The sequence below is a fragment of the Microtus pennsylvanicus genome, chromosome 12, assembly GCF_037038515.1.
Source record: "Microtus pennsylvanicus isolate mMicPen1 chromosome 12, mMicPen1.hap1, whole genome shotgun sequence".
NCBI classification, from domain to species: domain Eukaryota; kingdom Metazoa; phylum Chordata; class Mammalia; order Rodentia; family Cricetidae; genus Microtus; species Microtus pennsylvanicus.
In genome coordinates, this window is record NC_134590.1 from 81,257,703 (window position 1) to 81,277,772 (window position 20,070).

General features: G+C 39.3%; 1 protein-coding gene across 12 annotated transcripts in view; it reads right to left on the reverse strand.

The window, feature by feature from the left end:
* The window catches only part of Ehbp1 (EH domain binding protein 1), a 255,213-nt gene that overhangs the window by 32,459 nt on the left and 202,684 nt on the right, over positions 1 to 20,070 (reverse strand). For 5 of the 12 annotated variants that reach the window (XM_075944462.1, XM_075944460.1, XM_075944463.1 and 2 more), the window contains 5 exons: positions 15,762 to 15,869; positions 12,095 to 12,213; positions 9,714 to 9,852; positions 9,461 to 9,558; positions 6,791 to 6,914 (listed from right to left, as the gene is read on the reverse strand). In XM_075944462.1, coding sequence (XP_075800577.1) covers positions 6,791 to 6,914; positions 9,461 to 9,558; positions 9,714 to 9,852; positions 12,095 to 12,213; positions 15,762 to 15,869 — 588 coding nt within the window. Of the gene's footprint in view, positions 1 to 6,790; positions 6,915 to 9,451; positions 9,559 to 9,713; positions 9,853 to 12,094; positions 12,214 to 15,761; positions 15,870 to 20,070 lie in introns of all 12 variants that reach the window. The other 7 variants (XM_075944470.1, XM_075944464.1, XM_075944465.1 and 4 more) reach the window with 2 other exon arrangements.

Genomic DNA, 20,070 nt, shown 5'->3' on the forward strand with positions numbered 1-20,070 from the left:
CTTAGAGAGCTAGCCCCTAAATTATGAAGGACTAAAATGTTTTAAAAGCATGGGACAACAGTCCTTCGCTATTCATAAACAGAGGTTTGAATTATTCCTCCTAAATATTTTAACTCCTTATACTGGAGAGATGCAAATTCTAAAATACAAAATTAAATTCTTTGGAAGGACACTGCACTCCCTCTGGTGAAGGCGTAACAAGTTTATTAAGAGCGCGCCACCTCTGGAATTATAATCCCCTCTGGCTTCTTCCACTGAGTTTATTGGTTCAATTTTCATAACCATGAGCATCATTAGGGCAATGCAGTAATTAAGAGTTGTTAGAAAGTGAATTCTCAAACTGCAGATTAGAAAATTAAACTATTTCCTGATTACATATTAATGGAGCACAACAATAGCAGTTGCCATAAGCTTGGAAGGCAACCAAGGGATAAATCTGTGTACTTAATTACCATAAACAATGGCTGCATAGAAATGAAGTTTTATGCACATTCCCTTCTGTAATATGTCTGATATCAGTACACACTTGACAATTCTTGTTCAATTATCTCTATTATTTAATGCGCTGTGAACGGCTCTGTGTAAATAAAATTAACCACCCCAATTACTTTGAATTCATCTAGGGACAACGTAATAAAAAATGTGAAGAATTCTGCATGCCTATTAATCTAAAACATTACAGAAGCTTTCCCATATTCTCTTGTCTATATTTATTTGGTCTACATTTATTTTACTGCCCTGCTAATTCAATTACATTTACCATAGATGGTCAATGGACTTTTTGTTATTTAATTAATCTTTATATAGCACTATAAACATGCTCATTATCTGATAATATCTACATGGTCTCAAATGGTAAATAGTGCTTATTTAATAACTAAATGAATTCAACCAAACTTATAAGCCAATGTGTATTCACCAAAAACATTAAAAAGGAGACAGGTCAAATGTGAAATTATAATAAACTTCAGCATTCAATTTGCAATAGAAAATATAGATTAAAGTAAATCATAAAGAGGTATGCATAACACAAAATTTTATTGTGATTGACCCTCAGAACATTTTAATGTTTTGTATTTTTAATTTTATACTTAGTATCTAGAGGTCACAGCATCAACAATCCAGGTACTTTATTCACAGTATTTATCACAGTGAGAGAAGGTACACTATTATAATGACAAGATAATTCTGTCTCTGTGATCATTTAATACTTGTCATTTTGAAGGAAAAAAATCAATCAACGAGAGTACAATTACATTATTCTAATCTTTGATCACACAAATGACTTTTTAAAGATGCCTTCTGCACATGTGTTTCCTCTTACTCACTTACAGGGCAGCTCCTTTATGAGCATATAGAGTATGTCAGGCATACATGCCCAAGACCCCGGAAGGGTATGAATTCTGAATATTCTGATTCTAATCAAGAGATAGCAAATGCATCAATTTTCATGAAACTCAAAAACTAGTTTTCAATAAATAAGCCAATGTAGTGAGACTATGCATTTGAAAATAACATTATATTTTCATAATTGAAAAAATTATATTTTTAAGGTGAAAACTAAGGTATAATAACAGGAAATGCAAATATGTATCAATTATAAAATTATTAGCTACTAATATAAAACAATTTCTTTGATTTAGCTGTTAGTCACTTCAATTTTATTAAAAATTTTGATCACACTTATTTATTTAGTTTGTGAGCGTGAATGTGTGTAGCACAGCCATGCGTGGAGGGTCTAGGACAACCTTGGGGTGTTGGTTATCTCCTCTGACCATGTTAACTTCAGGGATTGAACTTGGGTTGTCAGGTTTGCTGGCAGGTGCCTTTGCCCACTGAGCCATCTCCTTAATTGGTCTTTACTTTAAAAATACCTTAGAAAATCGTCTTTCTATGTTCATAATGGGTAACTAGAGAGCGCAACTATTTTCTGAAGGCTGTAACAGTCAAAGCCAGCCTAAAGACTAGCAGGAGATGTATGCTTCTTTTAGTTAGTTTTATTCCTTGCCTGCTCCAAGCGAGGATGCTCTGAGTGTGGCTTTCCTGAATGAACACTGATGGGGGACAGAGAAGCGATGTGAAGAGGAGCGCAGGTCTGGTCCATCCCGAGGGAGTCAAAAGGGTCAGCAAAGTGCTTTTCATTTTCATTTTATTTTGCTTGTCCTCGCCTCCCCCCACCTGCTCCCAAGACAAGGTAGCCTGGGCTGGCCTGGAACTTAGGATCTGCCTGCTTCACCGCCTGAATGCTGGGATGCCGGGTGTGGGCCACCACACTCAGCTTAAGCATCTTTTTGCATGAACTAAATGGATACTGATCTGTTTCTTCTGAATTGCCCTGCAAATCATGAATGGCATGGAGAGGATCCACTGAATGTGAACAGACCCTAGAGAAACCAGAGGTGCTTCTGGGAGCGGGACGTCACAGCCATCGCGCAGTTTTGACTCCTGCTCCCCACTATCTCTCTCGGCTTCGGTTTCCTCCCTGAACAATGTGATTCTCAGTTACTACCAGACACTCTTGCAGAGGGATGCTGACAGACAAGAAATAGTGTTTCACGTACTTCTCAGGGACAAGCATACAAGCATGATGACTACTGCCACCACTGCCAGCTTCGGCAGAGATGGTGTATAGTTCTGGAGACTTCAAGAGACCAGTTAGCAGTAGTAACACATGTATGTCCAATTGCCCCCTCTTTTGCTGTATTTTGTTTTGAGACCGGGTTTCTCTATGTAGCCCAACCTACAACTTGTGATCTTGCCTTAGGCTCCCAAGTACTGGGATTACAGTTAGGAGCCACCACACAGTGCCCATTTCTTTCCTTGAAACAGTTTAATATGACATGTGGACCCTCAAAAGATGAGACAGAGAAACTCAGAAGGCCACAGAGAAGAGTATTTTTTAAATTCACTTTTTCCCTCTGAGTATTCAAATGGCCATTGGGTGTTTTCAGCCAACACTATAGGAAAAGCCATGGAATTGGTTCCATTTGGCCCGGGATTGAAGGCAGCCATCATGATCCAGTTTCTCATAATTTAAGACTATAAAGCTTAAAGGTCCCTCATAGCTTTAATTTTTAACCTCAAAATATTATTACCTAAAAAATTTCCCACATTACTGGGTGAAAACACTATGGTTTCATAGCAAGAAAATATGATGACTGTCAAACGGAAACCAATCAGAGATGACGAGGAATTAGTGCTCACCACAGTAACATAACCTGCAACACCCAGTCTAAGGATCCCCGCTGTAAACGGCATCCACCAGGGTTACAACCTGCTGGAAGATTCATGGGTGCAGAACTTACACACAGTGCCAGCTTAGAATATATTGACTATCTATTTCTAATAAGCTTTGCTGAGAGCAGGAACGAGTGAATCCCAACTATCCCCAGTCCTGGATTAACCGAGCAGCCTGACAGAAACCACTCTACACAGCCTTGTGCTTGTTTTGTCTCTGCCTCTACCGGCCTTCCCAGCTACTGCTTCTCACCTGTGGCGCCTTCTCATCTTGCTGCGTGACCCACCAAGGCTCTCTCCCCTTGTTAGAGCAGCCTGTCAACATGCCAAGAGAAGGTCCAGCAGTCTGGGCCTCCATCCAGTTTCTTCCTTCCCCCATCTTCTCAGAAACGAAGTCCTTAAAGCCCAGAGCTGCTCAGCTTGAGGGATTTGGAAGTAGGGTTCAGGACAACTGTTAATACTATTTAATTATAAGAGCTTCATTTGGAAAATGTATTTTGATTTTCAAATTTCACAGATAGACAGGACATGTATACAGACACTAAAAGACTCTTCAACCACGAAAAAAGATGAAGACCCAGAACACGTCAATAATACAGATGAACTGCAGAGACTACACTAAACTAAAGAGGTCAAGCACAGAAGGACTGTTAATTCCACTTGAATGAAACATCTAGAATAAAGTCAATTCAGAAACAAGACAGCAAAGAGTTCTTGGGTTTGGGAAGGAAGGAACGGAGTTACTGTAGCACAGAATTTCTACCTGGGTGACAAAATGTGTACAAGGGGCAGCAACCATGCAGCACTGTGATCACATTAAATACTACAAAACTGCACACTTTTGAGTGACTAATTTTAGATCATGTGCATTTTTAATCAGTAAAATAATGAATATAGCCAGTATATACAGGTATATAGGAAAAAGTAGACAAAGAGATATTTCCCAGTAAAAAAAGATATGGTAGATGCTGAGTATGATGGCATATGCCCATAACCCCAGCACTTGCAAGGCCGAGGCAGGCAGGAAGGTTGAGAGTTCTAGGTTAGCCTGGGCTATGTAGTAGGACTCCCAGAAGACAAAAAAAAAAAAAAAAAAAAAGACAGAGGATGAAAAAATGATGATAGAAAAAGAGATTGGAATCAAGAGCTAGAAAATCTGAAAATCCATGTTCAAGCTGTATCTAATTTTATTTTATTTGATATTGTGTGTGTGTGTGTGTGCATACACACACACACACACACACGTACACACACAGGGCTGCTGTGTCAGCAACAGGACAGCTCTGTGGAGACAGTTCTTTCCAGCTCTCCCTGCAGGCTGTCAGGCTTGTTCAGCAAGCACCTTTACCCACTGAGCTACCTCGCTAGAGCCAAGGTCATCTCACACGCATCATTTCCCCCATGTGGGCCTGAGCATATTTCTAAGGCTGAGATTGAGAAAGTACACCGGCATCTCTAACACAGCAGCAAAGATGTACTGCTCAAACGAATGAAAGCTGGAATGTACTAGAACCCCGAGAGGAAAAAAGACAGTTTGCTGCTTTTGCTTTCTAGCATGCTATGCTGTGTTTCATATACTAACTAGTTTTTATCTTAATACGTTCTTTGTGCTAGAGGAGGCTTATTACAGTCCAAGGTGATTTTTGGAGCTTATCAAGTTGGGTCAGTTTTCATTTGAGTCTACAGCAGAGACCTTGTATGATAAAATTCTGTCTTGTGAATAGGGATATAATAATCCCTAAAGGAATTCTAGAATCAATCTATAGTCTATAACCTTTGGCTAAAACTAAAGAAGGCCATTTCCAAGTTCCACTGGTGACACACGGGTTGGGAAGGAGAATGTGAGTTTCTTTTGGTTATAACCTCAATAAACTAGTTCCATGTACGAGGGAGAGAAAACAGAACTTCCCACTTTCTTACTACTGGTGCAAGGCTCTTGGTATCGGCTCCATTTGTAACACACACTTTATTCAGTACAGTCAGCAAATCATTCTCTATCCACTTGTCAACAAAACAGGAGGTCATCAGTCATCTTAAAATCATTCAAAAATATTAGAGATGCTATCTTATCACATAGTTATATTTTATAGTAGCATAGCTAATATATTTAGAGTCCTTTAGAAACCAAAGAAAACTATCAATGTAAAACAATATATTGGGTTATAGATGTGTGCCTACTCTGCACAACTACACATACAAAAGGCAAGACACACACGATACACACATGACTTGTTAGGGTACTGATAAACGCGATCCGGCTCCTCTGGTGCAGTGAGAAGGACCAAGACAGAACTCTGGTAGTCTGAATTTTGTTCATAGTTTGTGTTGAGTATCTGCTTCATCTGTGCCCTCATCAGCATGAGAGGTGTCAGCAGTTACTTCTCCCAAAGGCTTTCTGTTTTAAATATTAAATAGAAGAACTTCTTCTCCCAAGTCTTCTAAGAAGCCTGAGTTCACTCAGAGAAGTGAGGAATTCTGAGGCCACTACTGGCTTGGCAGGATCTAAGGGGCCTCAGGAGCAGCTTGGGAGTTCCACAGAATAGTGTGAAGACGCCCAGGGTCCTTAGGTGACCAATTTCTAATGTCGTTAAAACACACATTTTTAAGTATCCCATATACAAAAGCTTATTTCTGGAGAAGTTTTATTATTGAATACACTGTAAGAAAGCAGGCAAGAAGGCACAGGAGAGCTTTCCAATGCTAAATCCCTGTTCTTTACAACAATCGAAAGCTAAACCAGCTAATTGGAATAGATTTTTAACTCTCATTTTTGGTAGGTTTTCATGACATAACTTACCTTTAATTTTTTGTGAAGGGTTTGAACTTAATTCTCAATTGTTATCATTTTGGACGAGGAGCATTTTAAAGGAACACACGTGTGCACATTCACAGAGTTCCTTTCCAATAGCTTATTGTGCTCTTAGATCTATACAATCTCCATTGGCAATCAGCATTAAATGCCACTCCGCCCTCTGCTTAGGAGCTAACTTGCTGCGCTCACCCATCTTTACAAACCTTGCCATAGACTTTAATCCTTTCAAATGCAGCTACAACATAAAGTATTACAGACCTTTAAAAACCTGTTCTCTTGAAAAAAAAAATTGTGGAGCATCAGTAACCAGATAGTATTCTCAAATTTCAGTGATCTAGTCCACGGAGCCATCCCCTGTGCACACCACTCTGCCTCACGCAGTACATGGCTTTAGCTGGCCAAATCTTTTTTTTCCCCCAATGAATCAGTAGAACAGTAAAGATCTACTTTTTTTTTAAGCAGTGGCATATCAATGAGGCACAGATGTGTATTCCAACCCTGCATGGATGAGCACACTGTTCAATAGTGCTGGCTCACACGGTATCAGGGCGAGTTATCACTTCCCATGAAGGCACTCTTATCACCAGGGCCCAGAGAGGTGGCTGCAAATCGCAGCCTTTTTATTTTCAAGGCAGTTTTGCTGAACATTCAGGCTTCAAAGATTCACACTTCCAAAACTCTATAAGAGTTTGTGAACGCTCAATTTGCCAAAACTGTTTACAGTGTAATTGGGCACCGTACCTGTGTCCATGAGATAGCGGAGGCGCTTCTCCACCAGCGCGGCACGGGTGTCAATTTGCTTTTGCTCATTCTCTAGTGCTGCCAATTCTCCTACAACATACTGACTGGTGTCTTTGAACCCTTTCTGTTAACGAGAACAAACAGGAAGGGGGGAAAAATCACTTGTAAGTTGCATTTTTCCTTTCTACAAACACTTAGTAAAGCACTTACCTAGAGAAGCGAACACACACTTAGAATCAACCTTAGTACCCAAACCCCACTCCTTGCCTGTGATTTAGGATCTTTCATATGCAGCAAGTCTAACAAACTGTTGCAAAGACTGCACACTGCAGCTGCTCAGTGTTACGTTTATAAATTTACACCCAGATTTGCCAGATACAAAAAGTTAACGGTGAGTGCGATGGCCGCTTCCTAGAACGAAGCCAGGGATTTAAGCACGGACAAGGCAGGGAATTTTCCCTGTAATGAGTGTTAGAGGGCATCTTTCATTCAAAAGCCAAGTTTATGGAAGCAGGGCTTTACTATGAAGTTAATCCTTAAATTATCTAGATATCTTCTGTAGAAACAAACAAAAAATTTAAAAGATACTTTTTTTGCTTGTGTGGGAATTATATCATTTAAAATATTTAAAAAATAAAAAGATGAGAAGAATGGTGGCACATGCCTGTAATTCCAGCACCCAGGAGGAGGAAGGACAGGTAAGGTGCTTATGTGTTCAAGGCCAGCCTCACCAGGGCTATATTATGAGGCTGTCTCAGAATTTAAAAACCAAGGGAAACAATGTTTGCAGTATTTCCCTATTTTCTTCCAGACAGATCCTGTACACCTCTGAGGTGAAATGCTACTAATCTTTAGGCTATACATTGCTACTTAGAATCTAATTCAACTAGTTCACTGGTTAATTTGTACTTTCACCAACAATTTAAGAGTGATCTTCTAAGTTTTATTTGAATTCCAGTATAACTCTAAGTTTTAATTTTCGTATATGTATGTATGGTACTGTCACAGCAAATAAATAAAAAGCTCTCCTTGCAACTCTTGTGCCCTTTGACATTTCTAGGTAGTGACCAATGGCTTGGTGGTCATCAATATGCAAAGCATTATTCATTCAGAGACAGAAGCAGCAGTCTCCTATCAAATGCTTTTCCAGCCCAAAAAGTACACTGACCGCTAAGCAAGCTGTGAGAGACTGTATTTAAGGCCCTCCTTAAACAATGAGACTTATAGTTATTATACACTCTCATGGTCAATAAACACGATCAGTTCTACTTATAATGTTCACACTTTCTGAACTACTTAAAAACTGCATTCAGTTTATGGCTGACTTTCAACTGTTAAATTGATTATGAGAGCTGATAATTTAAAGTTAAAACGTTTCAGAAAATCATAAATCTGATAATCTTGTAGTCACTGAATACAATGCCACTATATTGTTTAAAGATTCATACAACATGGATAGTCTTCTATTTCAATGTGTGCTTCTGGTAAGTATAAAACTAGGAATAACTCGGTGGATGCTTCTCACCTACTAGACAGCACAGCATTTTCTAAAAATACTTTTTCTGTCTCCAGTCCCATCCAAAGGGATACAAACATCGCAGTTTACAGACAATACAAACATAAAAGCAGAAGTTGTAGCAAACACTAAACTCCACTGCATAGTACAAATTTCATAATCAGATCTGTGAGTCCTGCAGTACTGTGGGCCAATCATCAGACTTCTTCAGTTCGAGCACACACCGCACGGGCAAATAGTCTACAGCTCCCTAAGCTATGCCAAATGCTTTCTCAAGATTCTCCAGTGGTCTTTTTTTGTGCTTAAGACTTTTCTGGGTCTCCTAAAGGTGAAAAACATAAAACAGAGCACCTTTACAGCCCCAAAATGCTGCTGCTAACTTCAAGTTGCACTTATATGATTTTAAAATCTCCCAAAACATAATTTTTAACAAGAGAACATTCAAACATTTGTAGATAATGCAAAAGTAACACTACTAAAGAGAGCTGTGCTTCTTTCTAGACAAAAATTCAAGTTAAAACTTGTTCTCCTTGCTTCTGTCCCGCAGCTGTCCATCAAAAGCAGCTTTCTCCCTGCGGTCTATCAAATATTTCCCTCACAAATCAATTTTACACATGATCAGCCCATACCCCTACTGAGCTGAACCTCCCCGTTAATTAAGTGAAGAAATTACCATATATATTATATTAATGCAAACATCATTCAGCTAGTAATTCACGGCTGATCTGGATAATGGAAAGGTTGAACACCCATTAACCCAAGCCAACAAAATGGGTTGGCTGAGAAATTCTAGCGGGTCTCATGTGACTTCTCCCTCTGACTGCAGCCCTGCGGTATCTGCTATTGTAATAATTAAAATCCTCCCGGTAGATCAATACTGGAATCTCTTTATGGGAAGTGCCCTGATGGAAATGTCTCAAGGAAGCTGGGGCTGTGGAACTCAGAAAAATTCATTTTTTTTTATCTGACAATTATCACCACACTGCAGACTAATTCAGCAGCGTACCCTTCTCACACTGCTTTGAATGCACTGGAGATTGACATCTTAAAAAACCTAACATCTCATTTTAACAAATAAAGGCACTATTTCCACATACAGTTTGGAATTATCAGCAATCATGAAACCACACAAAAAATTAATATACATTAAGTACTTCATCTTCTGATGGCTTCCTCTGAGTTTCAGTTATCGCTGCCTTCTCCTCATTTCCTCTCTTTGTATCTTCCTGTATTGATCTCTGTCTTTTCATCTCTTAAAAAAAGGGGAGAGGCATGTAAAATTATTATAAAGCTTGATATTTATATATTGAAACGTGGCTTTACATTATCAGCATTTCTGTATTTCACACATATACACCTACAGTCAAGCACCGCTACATCATGAGACAGTTCTGAAAGCGTTCCTACCTGGTCTATTCTCAACATACTGACTGAAAGACTGGAGTTGAGTTTTCCTGACTGTAGAATCCTTGCTGAACACAACAGGATTTCTCAAACGTTCTGTTGCTTTTTGTAATCGCTCAGTCCGAACATCTTCCACGCCATTCTAAAAGCAAAAGGATAAACAGCACGATAGTTCAGAATAAAGAATTACAAGCCAGGGAGGTGATTTTCACCAGTTTAAGGTAACACTGACGTTTCTACGCTATCTGGCAGCATTGTAAAACACTATAAATAGCTCAACAGCAGGCTCTATGGCCAGTCAGCAAAAACTCTGGGACACATGGTCTAAACCCTTGGTGACTTTGATGTGTCAGACACCACAAGCCCTTGTGTCTTCCACTGCTGATAAGCATCGCTAGAAGCTATGCTACCTCCTCTGCCCCACGACTCTGCCCCGTCTGTCTGTAGTCCTAGGACTTGTATGACAAGCAGAAATAGTTTCCAGTTTTATGCCCATTCAGATGAACTATTAACGCTGGGCGAGGCTAAAAGGTGGGATTATAACACTACCCTACGGAACGGAATTTCATCAGTTATACCTTTCCGAAGCCTGATTTGTAAGTAAGCCCTTTACAGCCAAGGAAACTACAATTATCTTCTCTGGAGCTTCCTATGTTAATACTGGTAACAAATTCAAATGGTTCTATCAACAAGAAATATCCCAGAAGACTGAACCCCTGCAATGTGTGGAAGCTGCAGATACCGAGGTGCTGTGTACCAAACAAATATTTCATTTTATACCTAATCTTTTATTATTTTTATTAAGTGTTTTGAAAGTAAATAGGGAAAGGCTAAGATGCATGACTAATAGCTGAGCCTGCTGAATGCTGAAACTGGTTATCAAAAGCTACCAAGACTTTGCCCTTCCTCTGCATTGAGACAATCAGTAATGAGGGAGCCCTCCAATGGCCTATTCTCTAGCCTCAAGGAGGCCTGGGATACAGAAGCCTCCAGGGAAGGTAACAGTTTATCCTTTTCCACAAACACAGAATGCCTCATTTATAAATGTGTAAACTGCATTTTATTAAAAAAAATAAAAACCCAAATCAATGCTGAAAGCTGCAAGGGAGCAGATGGACGCTGTGTGTTCTTTCTAAACACCATTTTCAAATCCCCAACTAAAAAGACTCATACAAACGCAATCTGTTTAAAGTCTATGTTTTGTTGGGATAACTTTAGAAATTACTACAAAAGAGCTTTTTGGTAAACAAAATCAGTTTCATATATGTAGATGACTAACTTATGAAAATGAAACAACTGTTTAATTTTTCAAAAAGTTGCCTGCATCATTTATCATTATGATCAATCTTATAATATCTTAACTAGATAATTAAGATACAAATATTTTTGGCTTTAATTTCTTAAAGTATGATTTTTTTAACTGTCATTCTAATGATTATCCAATAGTCTAAAACTCAAGTCTTTACTAAGATAAACAAACATGGTTAATATTTTTAGGGCTGGCAACATGCTAAAATATCAGTATGATTAGCCAGCAAATCCCATCTTAAGAAACCTTTTTAAGACTAGGAACTTCTGCCACTTTACAAATGTATTCCTCTAAACCCACTAATTCAGTTAGCCTTTTCAATCCATTGTATTATTCTTAGGCAAGCTTCATTCTGCATTAAATCCAGAGCAGAAAGCTAAATTGAACGCAAAAAAAAAAAAAGAAAGAAAAAGAAAAAAAAAAAGACACCAGACCCAATCCAGGCTTCCTTTTATTCAGAGATAGAGACGAAAAGTCTTCTGCCTCCTCCACCACACACTTTCATCACCAATTACAGACAGACATTACAGAGAGCAATGAGAGCCATTGTTTTGGGGCTTCAAAGCGGCTCTGTCAGGGGGAGGAAATCCTCTCAGTCAGCAGGGCAATCCCCACAGTCTGCAGGTGGGTGAAAAGTTACACAGGACTGCTGTCCCCAAAGCTGGAGAAATGCTAATGACAGAATGTGGGGGAAGGAGGTGGGGTGCTTGGGTGGCGACAATAGAGAGAGCCTGTAATAACAATAATGACACGCACACAAGGCCACTTTGTCTAAAATGCTACAGCAGATAAGAGTCACAATGGCACAAATTTCATACACACCGCTTTAAATGCTATATTCAATCCCGTTACTATGTTCAGGTATCACAGAGTCTTAGAAATAACACCAACTGCTCATTTGCATGGGTGAAAGATTTAGACAGAAAACCATTCTAGAATTCTCTTGGCACTATTCCTCTTAGCAAAATCAGAGTTCAAGAACAGTTTCGCATGCCCTGGAACTGCTTGAGGCAGATGAAACAGCAGCTCTCTAGGGTGAAGCAGCTAAGGCAACTGCTAGGTTAGCAAGACTTACCTTTTGCTCTGAGATATCAGTTGCAGCTTTCTGGGAAGCACTGGAGAGCGAGTTTGCCACCTGTGGCTGGGCTTCCAAGAGCTTCCTCAGCTTCAAGTCCACCAATTTACTATTTTGTTCTGTTGAACATGCAAATACCATGAGTGACAGATAAGAGGACTGAGATGCACAGGCCATTAATTTTAAGTGACATCATAAGAGTAATATTAAATTTCAAAAGACACTGGGGCTAAGACAACACATCAGACTAGACACATAGAGGATTCTTTTGCTATATTTCACCTTCAGGGTTAATCCCTTAAAAATATGTCAACATGCTTAAAGATAATGAAGTTATGCTATAGGTATTATTTATTACGATTACCTGAAAAACAGAAATACATCATATACATAGATATAACTATATATATAGTACACAATAAAACAAAAAACTAGATAATAAAGAGATGCTTTCTTTGTTTACTTTTTTTGAGATTGGAATTTCTCTGTATTCCTGGCTAGCTTGGAACTCACTATGTAGAAAAGGCTGGGTCTGAATTTGGAGTGATCCTCCTGCCTCTGCCTCCCAAGTGCTGGGATTACAGGTGCCTGCCACTAACAAACCCTGACACTTATATTTAAATTATATTACTCTACCATTTTAATTACTTTAGTATGTTAAATTTACACATGCAATAGCATCTTGAAACATGGTATTAATATGATCTTGGTAACATACACAGTATCAGAATCCATGTGTACATATATACCCAGCATCAAAATAGCATATGTTTGCAAATACTTTCTACTCAAATAGCAGAAATATAATAAAGATTATCATGATTTTAGAATGTGTTAAAAATAGATAGGAATGGAAGGCAACCAAACTATGGCTATAACTTTTCAAAGAAACAGTTTCAAATTATTTTTACCAAGTACATTAACCTCTAATAATAAAGTGGTTCAAAAATGAGTTGAAACAAATATTTCTACTTAAAAATCAAACACAAAGTGATTTTTTTAAAAAATAAAATGGCTGTAAAAGGCATGCCAACTTTTGGAGAATGGTATTTTTCACAAAGATTAATAACTTTTCTAATTATAATATTCTTATTAAATGTCATTATCATTGCTTTCATGCAAATTTTTCAGTTTATACTGCCAGGCTTCTTTTTTAAACAATATCTGATGAACTATGGTCAAACCAAGATAAAGATTGAACAATTTATTATTAAAACATTATGACTTTTATACACATATTAAAAAAGGAATTTTGGAGAAAATAAAGCAGGACAAAAATTATATTATTTTTTGTGTGCTTCCAGATTCCAGCTTGTATTCCTATTTTTTATTATCATAACAACAGCTATGGACTGCAAAGCCTCCCCTTGTCGCACGCTGAAGAGCCGTGTCGGCTGTGGAAAAAGCTGGGCTATGCTATAATCCTAGCAGCTGGAAGGCTGAAGCAGGCAGATTACCAGAGCCACCAGGTAGACTAGGCTAACACTGGGAGTTCCCGGCCAGCCTGAGCTACAGTGAGAGTCTGGCTCAAATAGAACAAAACAAAGATCCCTAGAAACCCCAAACAGGAGATGGAGGCATGCTTTTCTTTAGGTGAATTTTCGTAGTTTTCCTTTTTATTAGTTACTTCTTTGTGTGTGTTGTGTACGCGTGCAATGTGTGTGTGTGTGTGTGTGTGTGTGTGTGTGTGCACATGTGTGGACTTGCTTGTGTGCTAGACACCAACACTGGATGTCTTCCTTAGTAGCATCTGATATTGTCGAGATTGTCTCTCACTCCATGAACCCGGCACTCAATCCTTGGGCTAGTCTGGCTGGCCAGCAAGCTCCAGGGACCTGCCTGCAGCTCCCTGTCTGTGCTGGACTTCCAGAAAGGGGCTTCCACATCTGGAAGAGATCAGAACTTAAGAGGCTCATGATTGTATCACAAGCACTTTCTTGAACAAACTATCTCCCCATCTCAGAGAGATATTTTTTCCCAAGTGTAAGAGTCAAGCTTGCCATGATTAAAATTAGCCAGATTTTAAAACTATCCCACAAAAGTTATGGTAGCTAGTTTCTCCACATTACCTAAGAAATGGCTACTTTCCCCTAACTTTCCAATTTACTTTAAAAGGAGATACACATTGCTGACTTTACTAATTTTATAATTACATAATTAGAAGTCAATCTTCAAGTCCTCAACAGTAAAAGGTTATTGAGACTTCTCTTCCCTCCCTCTGCTTTCTCTCCTCCCCTGCTCAGTTTCTAAGAAAGAATTCTGCAATTGTAAAGGAAGGACAGGTAGGCAACAATAAGAATATTTTCTTGGGGAAAACTAAAGACAAATTCTACAATTTTAAGAAAGAAGCTGGAGAGATGGCTCAGTGGTTAAAAGCACTGGCTGCTCTTATAGAAAACCCAGGTTCGATTCCAAGCACCCACATGGAGGCACATAATTGGATGTAATCCCAGTTCCAGGGGATCTGATGCCTCCTTTGGGCTTCCAAAGCACTACCACAGAACATGGTACACAGACATACCTGTGAGACCCATACACATAAAACAAACAAAAATAAAAAAAAAACTAAAAGGGTAGTTTAATATTGAGCTAAACATTAAAAATGGTTTCCTTAAATATCAGAATTTTCTTGAACTATACTGGTCTCTGGCTGCTATACAGTAAGAGTGTATCTTAACACTGAGTCACAAGGGAGGTACTGACAAAAGCCCCGAGTTTTCTCAGGCACTCCTTCCCTGCACGGCTGTTTCCTGGAGAAGTCAAAGAGCGGTCAGGTGCAAGGACATGCCAAAGGTTCCGAAGAGGGCTGCTGTCACCCCACTGACGGTGCAGGACAGGGCACTTATCTTCATGTTTAGAGAGAATGCCGGAGTCTTTACTGCTGTAACTTGAGAGACATGGCTGAAGCCACTTAGGTATATACAACTCTGGATTGCTATCTGCTGCTATTCTGAAGGTAAGGCCTACAGAACACACACTGAAGGAAGCCTCTTTATAGTTCACAGCAGAGTAAAGCGGAACTGCTGTGTGACTCATGGAAGACGGGACATTAATCTAACTGTAGTCTATACAAGGAGCTTTCAAAGTGCCTACTGTAATCAATTGTTCAGCCAATGTAAAACAGTGATAATATTTAGAGTAAGCAAGAAATTTGCAAAGTAATACAATTAAGACTATCTATTTTGAGAGAAAAATCTCACATTAAAGCCCAGGTTGGCCTCAGATTTGCTATGTAGTCCAGGCTGGCCTGGAACGCACTCACTATCCTCCTACCTTAGCCTTCTGTACCAACATACCTCGTGCTGCCGTTACTAATTCTGAGTAGAGTCTTTAGATCTGAACTATCCCACAGCTATTCCGCATGTGGTATACGATAGCAATCACTGTCCTGAAGCAGTGAGGAGCCACTTACCGAATGCCTATCAACTGAAACTTAGAGCCTATGTCACAATTTACTATACCGACATTAAGCTATCCGAACATCCAACTAAATTCAACCAAAACCAAAATAACATAAAAATTAATGGAAGGTGGATTTGACTAAATAATGCGTGAGGGCATACGATGTAAAGAGACTACAAAATAAATTATTATCGATGAGATATAAAAATATAATCATAAATTTTGCCATGCAATAGGACACAAAACATTTATAATTTGAAATTACCGGGAGTATCAAGGTCACTTTCTATATTAGTAAGTTCATCTCCACCTCCTACCACAAAGCCTTCAGGAGTGTCCTCGTTAGTATCTATCTCAATATTATCATTTTCATCTGTAAGAACATGTAGCAATAATGTTAGTATATCATTTATATCTTATACCCTTTGTCCTCAACCCTAAAGGAGAAAAACCAATATTTCAATGACAGCTTCTCAAACTGAAGAATGACAAAGATAAGCAAATTAAGAACTCAGTTCAAGTCACTTTTCCACTGTTGGTTTAACAGTTATATTTTACATTCCTATGTCAAAGCTGAATTATCACATTAAAGCAAATGTAGAAGTTTTGACAATTTGCCACCCACTGTCTCTGAATCACTGAACTCATTAAGTCATTGTGTTTTATTGTATAACCTACTTAATAATCTCTAATACAATAACATATGGAAATAAAGTTGACTTAGTGAAAAAGCATCCAAAACTCTGTTTCATTTTTATCATTTATTACACATACACATTATATGTAGAATGCATTATATGTAATACATATAATACACAAACACATCCTTGTTTGATTTTTGGCTTTCTAAGTAGCCACCAGGAGTTCTAATACAGTTAACACTTAACAGACTTCCCATACTCTGTGTAAGCCAGTTATAAGAAGAAAACAACAAAGAAAAAAGATGGGGAAGAGCCTCTGCCTGGCAGGTGGGAAATGGTGGATACAGAAATTGCTGCTGGAGCAGAAGCTAAAGCATTACGTGTGTGGCTATATTCCCTAAGCACGGTCAGCTGAGAGCTCTTTTCTGATCAACACAGCTATTTCACCCGTTTCCTGAAGGTGAACACCTTCACTTCACGGTCCTTAAAACTTCTCCAAATAATTCTGTAGCTTAGCAAATGAATTAGCAAATACTTCCAAGTGCTAAAAAAGTAGTCAAACACTTTTCTGCAGTGATCTGTGCCAGAGACATTAACTATGAATGATTTCAGGAGAGCCAGTTACACTTGGCTGCTGTCAATCAGTCACCATTGATTACTAACCACAATTAATCTAGAGCCAAAGTACAAAATTCAGTATTCATTCTTTTACTCCAAAAAAACAAAACAAACCAAAAACAAACAAACAAACAAACAAAAAAAAAACCCACTACATTTAGTGGTTCTTGGGGGGGGGAGGGTCACGTATCAGATATCCTGCATATTAGATATTTACATTACGATTCATAACAGTAGCAAAATTACAGTTATGAAGTAGCAATGAAAACAGTTTAATGGTGAGGCCACCACAACACGAGGAACTGTATTAAAGGGTCGCAGCATTAGCAGGGCTGAGGTCTACAGGGTTCTGTTAGATAACTTGCAAAACACTGTGCTAGATGCTGGGAGAGATGTTTTTAAAGACATCTATTCTACTCAAACACATTAAAGTGACTATAATACCAGGTAGGACCAGAGTTATGGGATAAAAAAGAAGGTACAGAGCAATTCCAAAGACACAAAGATTACTCTGACAGTGACATCAGGATTTCTTTCTTGGAAGTAGGAACACCTAAGTTAGGTCGACTGAGGGGAAGGCATTACAGGCAGGAAGGAGGAACGCTAGGGTCTGCTCTGTCCAGTTTGCTGAGGCATACTTGAAGGGAAATAACAGAAGGTAAGGCTTGAAGGGCAGGACTGGAGTGAACCCAGAACCCAGAGGGGCGGAATGGCCGTCTAAATGTGGGTGGAGATGAAGAGAGGGTGGTGTTTCACAAGAGTACGTAGTTTTCAGTGGAAATATCTGATTGTAACTGAGTTGTGTGCAGTTCTCAGGCAGCAATAACAGCACTTTAGGCTTCAATATGACTCCTACACTACTGCTCTTGATTACACTTTCATATCTTTACGTGAAAAAAATGTAAGCACCGGAGGGCCTGCGGGTCAGAGGGCGCTGGGCAGGCAAGGGCATCATCTGTGCCAAACTGCTGACCCAGCTGTTGTACTAGAGAACAGAAAAGCTGGAGGTGAGCAATCTGGGTTGGAAACTGTTATCACCTGAAGACGGAAAGCCTAACTTAAAAGAACTGTAACAAGGTTTGAAACTGACTGGAATCTGAGCTATGGGGAAGGGGTAAGAGGCGAGGCAAGCACTTCAATCAATCTTAAACAATGGTTTTGCTTTGGAAAGTGGTGAAGAGCACAAAGTCCTGTGTCATGTTAAATGGGAGCCATTTATATTCTTTCCAGAAAAAATGAATCCTCCACTTATATTACCACTCATCAATAATATCTAGATGGATTAACTCAGTATTGCTAGACTTACATAAAATGATTACTGTTTGGGAAGACTAAACTAAAAACCGATTTTCTATCAGCTCACCCTATGAATGAGGTTTTACTTGCTAGTCACTAACCAGTTTTGAAATGCACGTTAAATTCTCAGCACATCTCAGCAACCTGTGAGAATACTTTAAATGCATTGGAGCAGAACTCAGGTACATGTTTATGTGTGTGTGTGTGCACATGCATATGTGTACTGAAAGATACCACATCCACATCTAAGTATCTACACACATCAATCACTACAGTCTTCATGGCTAACCATGGAAAAGCTAGTGAGTACAACCAAAAGGAGAGATCCAGTACATAACTATGAAAGAGAGACCAGAGTGGTCTGTGCTCTGTGTTCCATGTGCAGGACATGAGATACCAGCTATGCAATAGGATGTGACGAGGGTACGGGCTGACATTGCATAACCTGGCAGTGTGCACCACTACAGCACAGCAACTGAGCCAGCCCTACGCTCTTTTTTATAGGCGAGTGGAACCCAGGATATCTGATGATAAAAGAATCCAAGGTCATCATTAAAAAATACATTCAGAAAAATAGATTCAGAAAGAAGTTTCTCACCTTTTTAAAAAATATTCTCAAACAAGGTCTCCATAAAATTCAGAACTTTCTATCAGAAATGCCCTGGGCATGGTGGCACACACCTTTAATCCCAGCACTCAGGAGGCAGAGGCAGGCGGATCTCTGTGAGTTCAGGCAGCCTACAGAGTGAGTTCTAGCACAGTCAAAAATGCACAGAGAAACACTGTCTCAGGAAAAAAAGGATAGGAAATACAATATAAATATTATAGATAGTCCTAGTAGAAGATGAAAATAATCATTGAAATCTTTAAGATTTTATTTTGGCCCAATACACTTAGTGATTCACACTATCCCAAGTTATAACAGGAACTGGATTCCTATGAATCCATGTGAACTTTGGAGATGCTATATGAGGGCCAGCAAACTACCAGACATGGGCAGAATTCATCCCACTGCTTTTGAGGGGCTATGCCCATTCATTCAAATATAATTCAAGGCTGCTTTCAGACTACACAGGCCGAGTCGAGCAGCTGTGGCAGAGATCCGGTGGTCTGCAAGTGTAAATTATTTACTCTGGCCCACATTAAGATGCTTGCTGAATTCTGGCTTAGATAAGTGGCTAGAGCTGCCAGAAAGGCAAGTGCGTATGTATGCATGGGTGTGTGTATGTATGCATGTTTGAATTTCAGGAAGACCTTCACTCTACCTTTCCTAAAGGTCTTTCTCCTGCTCACAGCCTTGATTACTACAGCTTAGACAGGAGATCCGTGCAGGGTGCTGAGGTTGGGGAAGACAATGTCACACCTGCTCCTCTATGGATATAGACCAAGACTCACCTGAGGACAGATAATAGGCCTGTTCTACTTGCCTTAGGTCAACCTTTTTGTTTTTCATCTGCACTTGAATGGTTTCTGTAGTAATAATCACAAACCGCCAAGTTATAGGGTCAAGGCATCCATCCATGAGTAGTTAAAGTAAATGCTCATGTAGAGAGTCGTAAAGCAAGAGTGGAAATGGGATCAGCATGTTAAGTGAAAGAAGCCAGGCAGGCACTGGCAAGCAGGATTTCCTATCCATGACATTTTCATTCGGAATGGAGACTAGCAGATGGACTCACTGGGGAAGACAGGCTAAGGAGATGATTGGGTGTAAGGGAAAATTCCACTGTGCCACCAAACAACCCCAACCTTAGCTCCTGCTCTTTTATTTACCTTGACTGTCAAATGATGTCACATCCAGGTCTTTGCTTTCCCCCACTGTAAGAAGAGCTCCAGTCATGGGCTGCAACTCTGAAAAGGTTTCTTGGTCTAGTCTAGCCTTGATATACACTTGCAACTTGGTTGTATTTTTCTCTTTAATATTTCACCTGAGGAGAGGGTCTACAGCCTTCGACAAATTATTTATTCTGTATGTGTGTGCCTGTGTGTGTTAGTAACAATGACTGAACAATGATCTGTGGT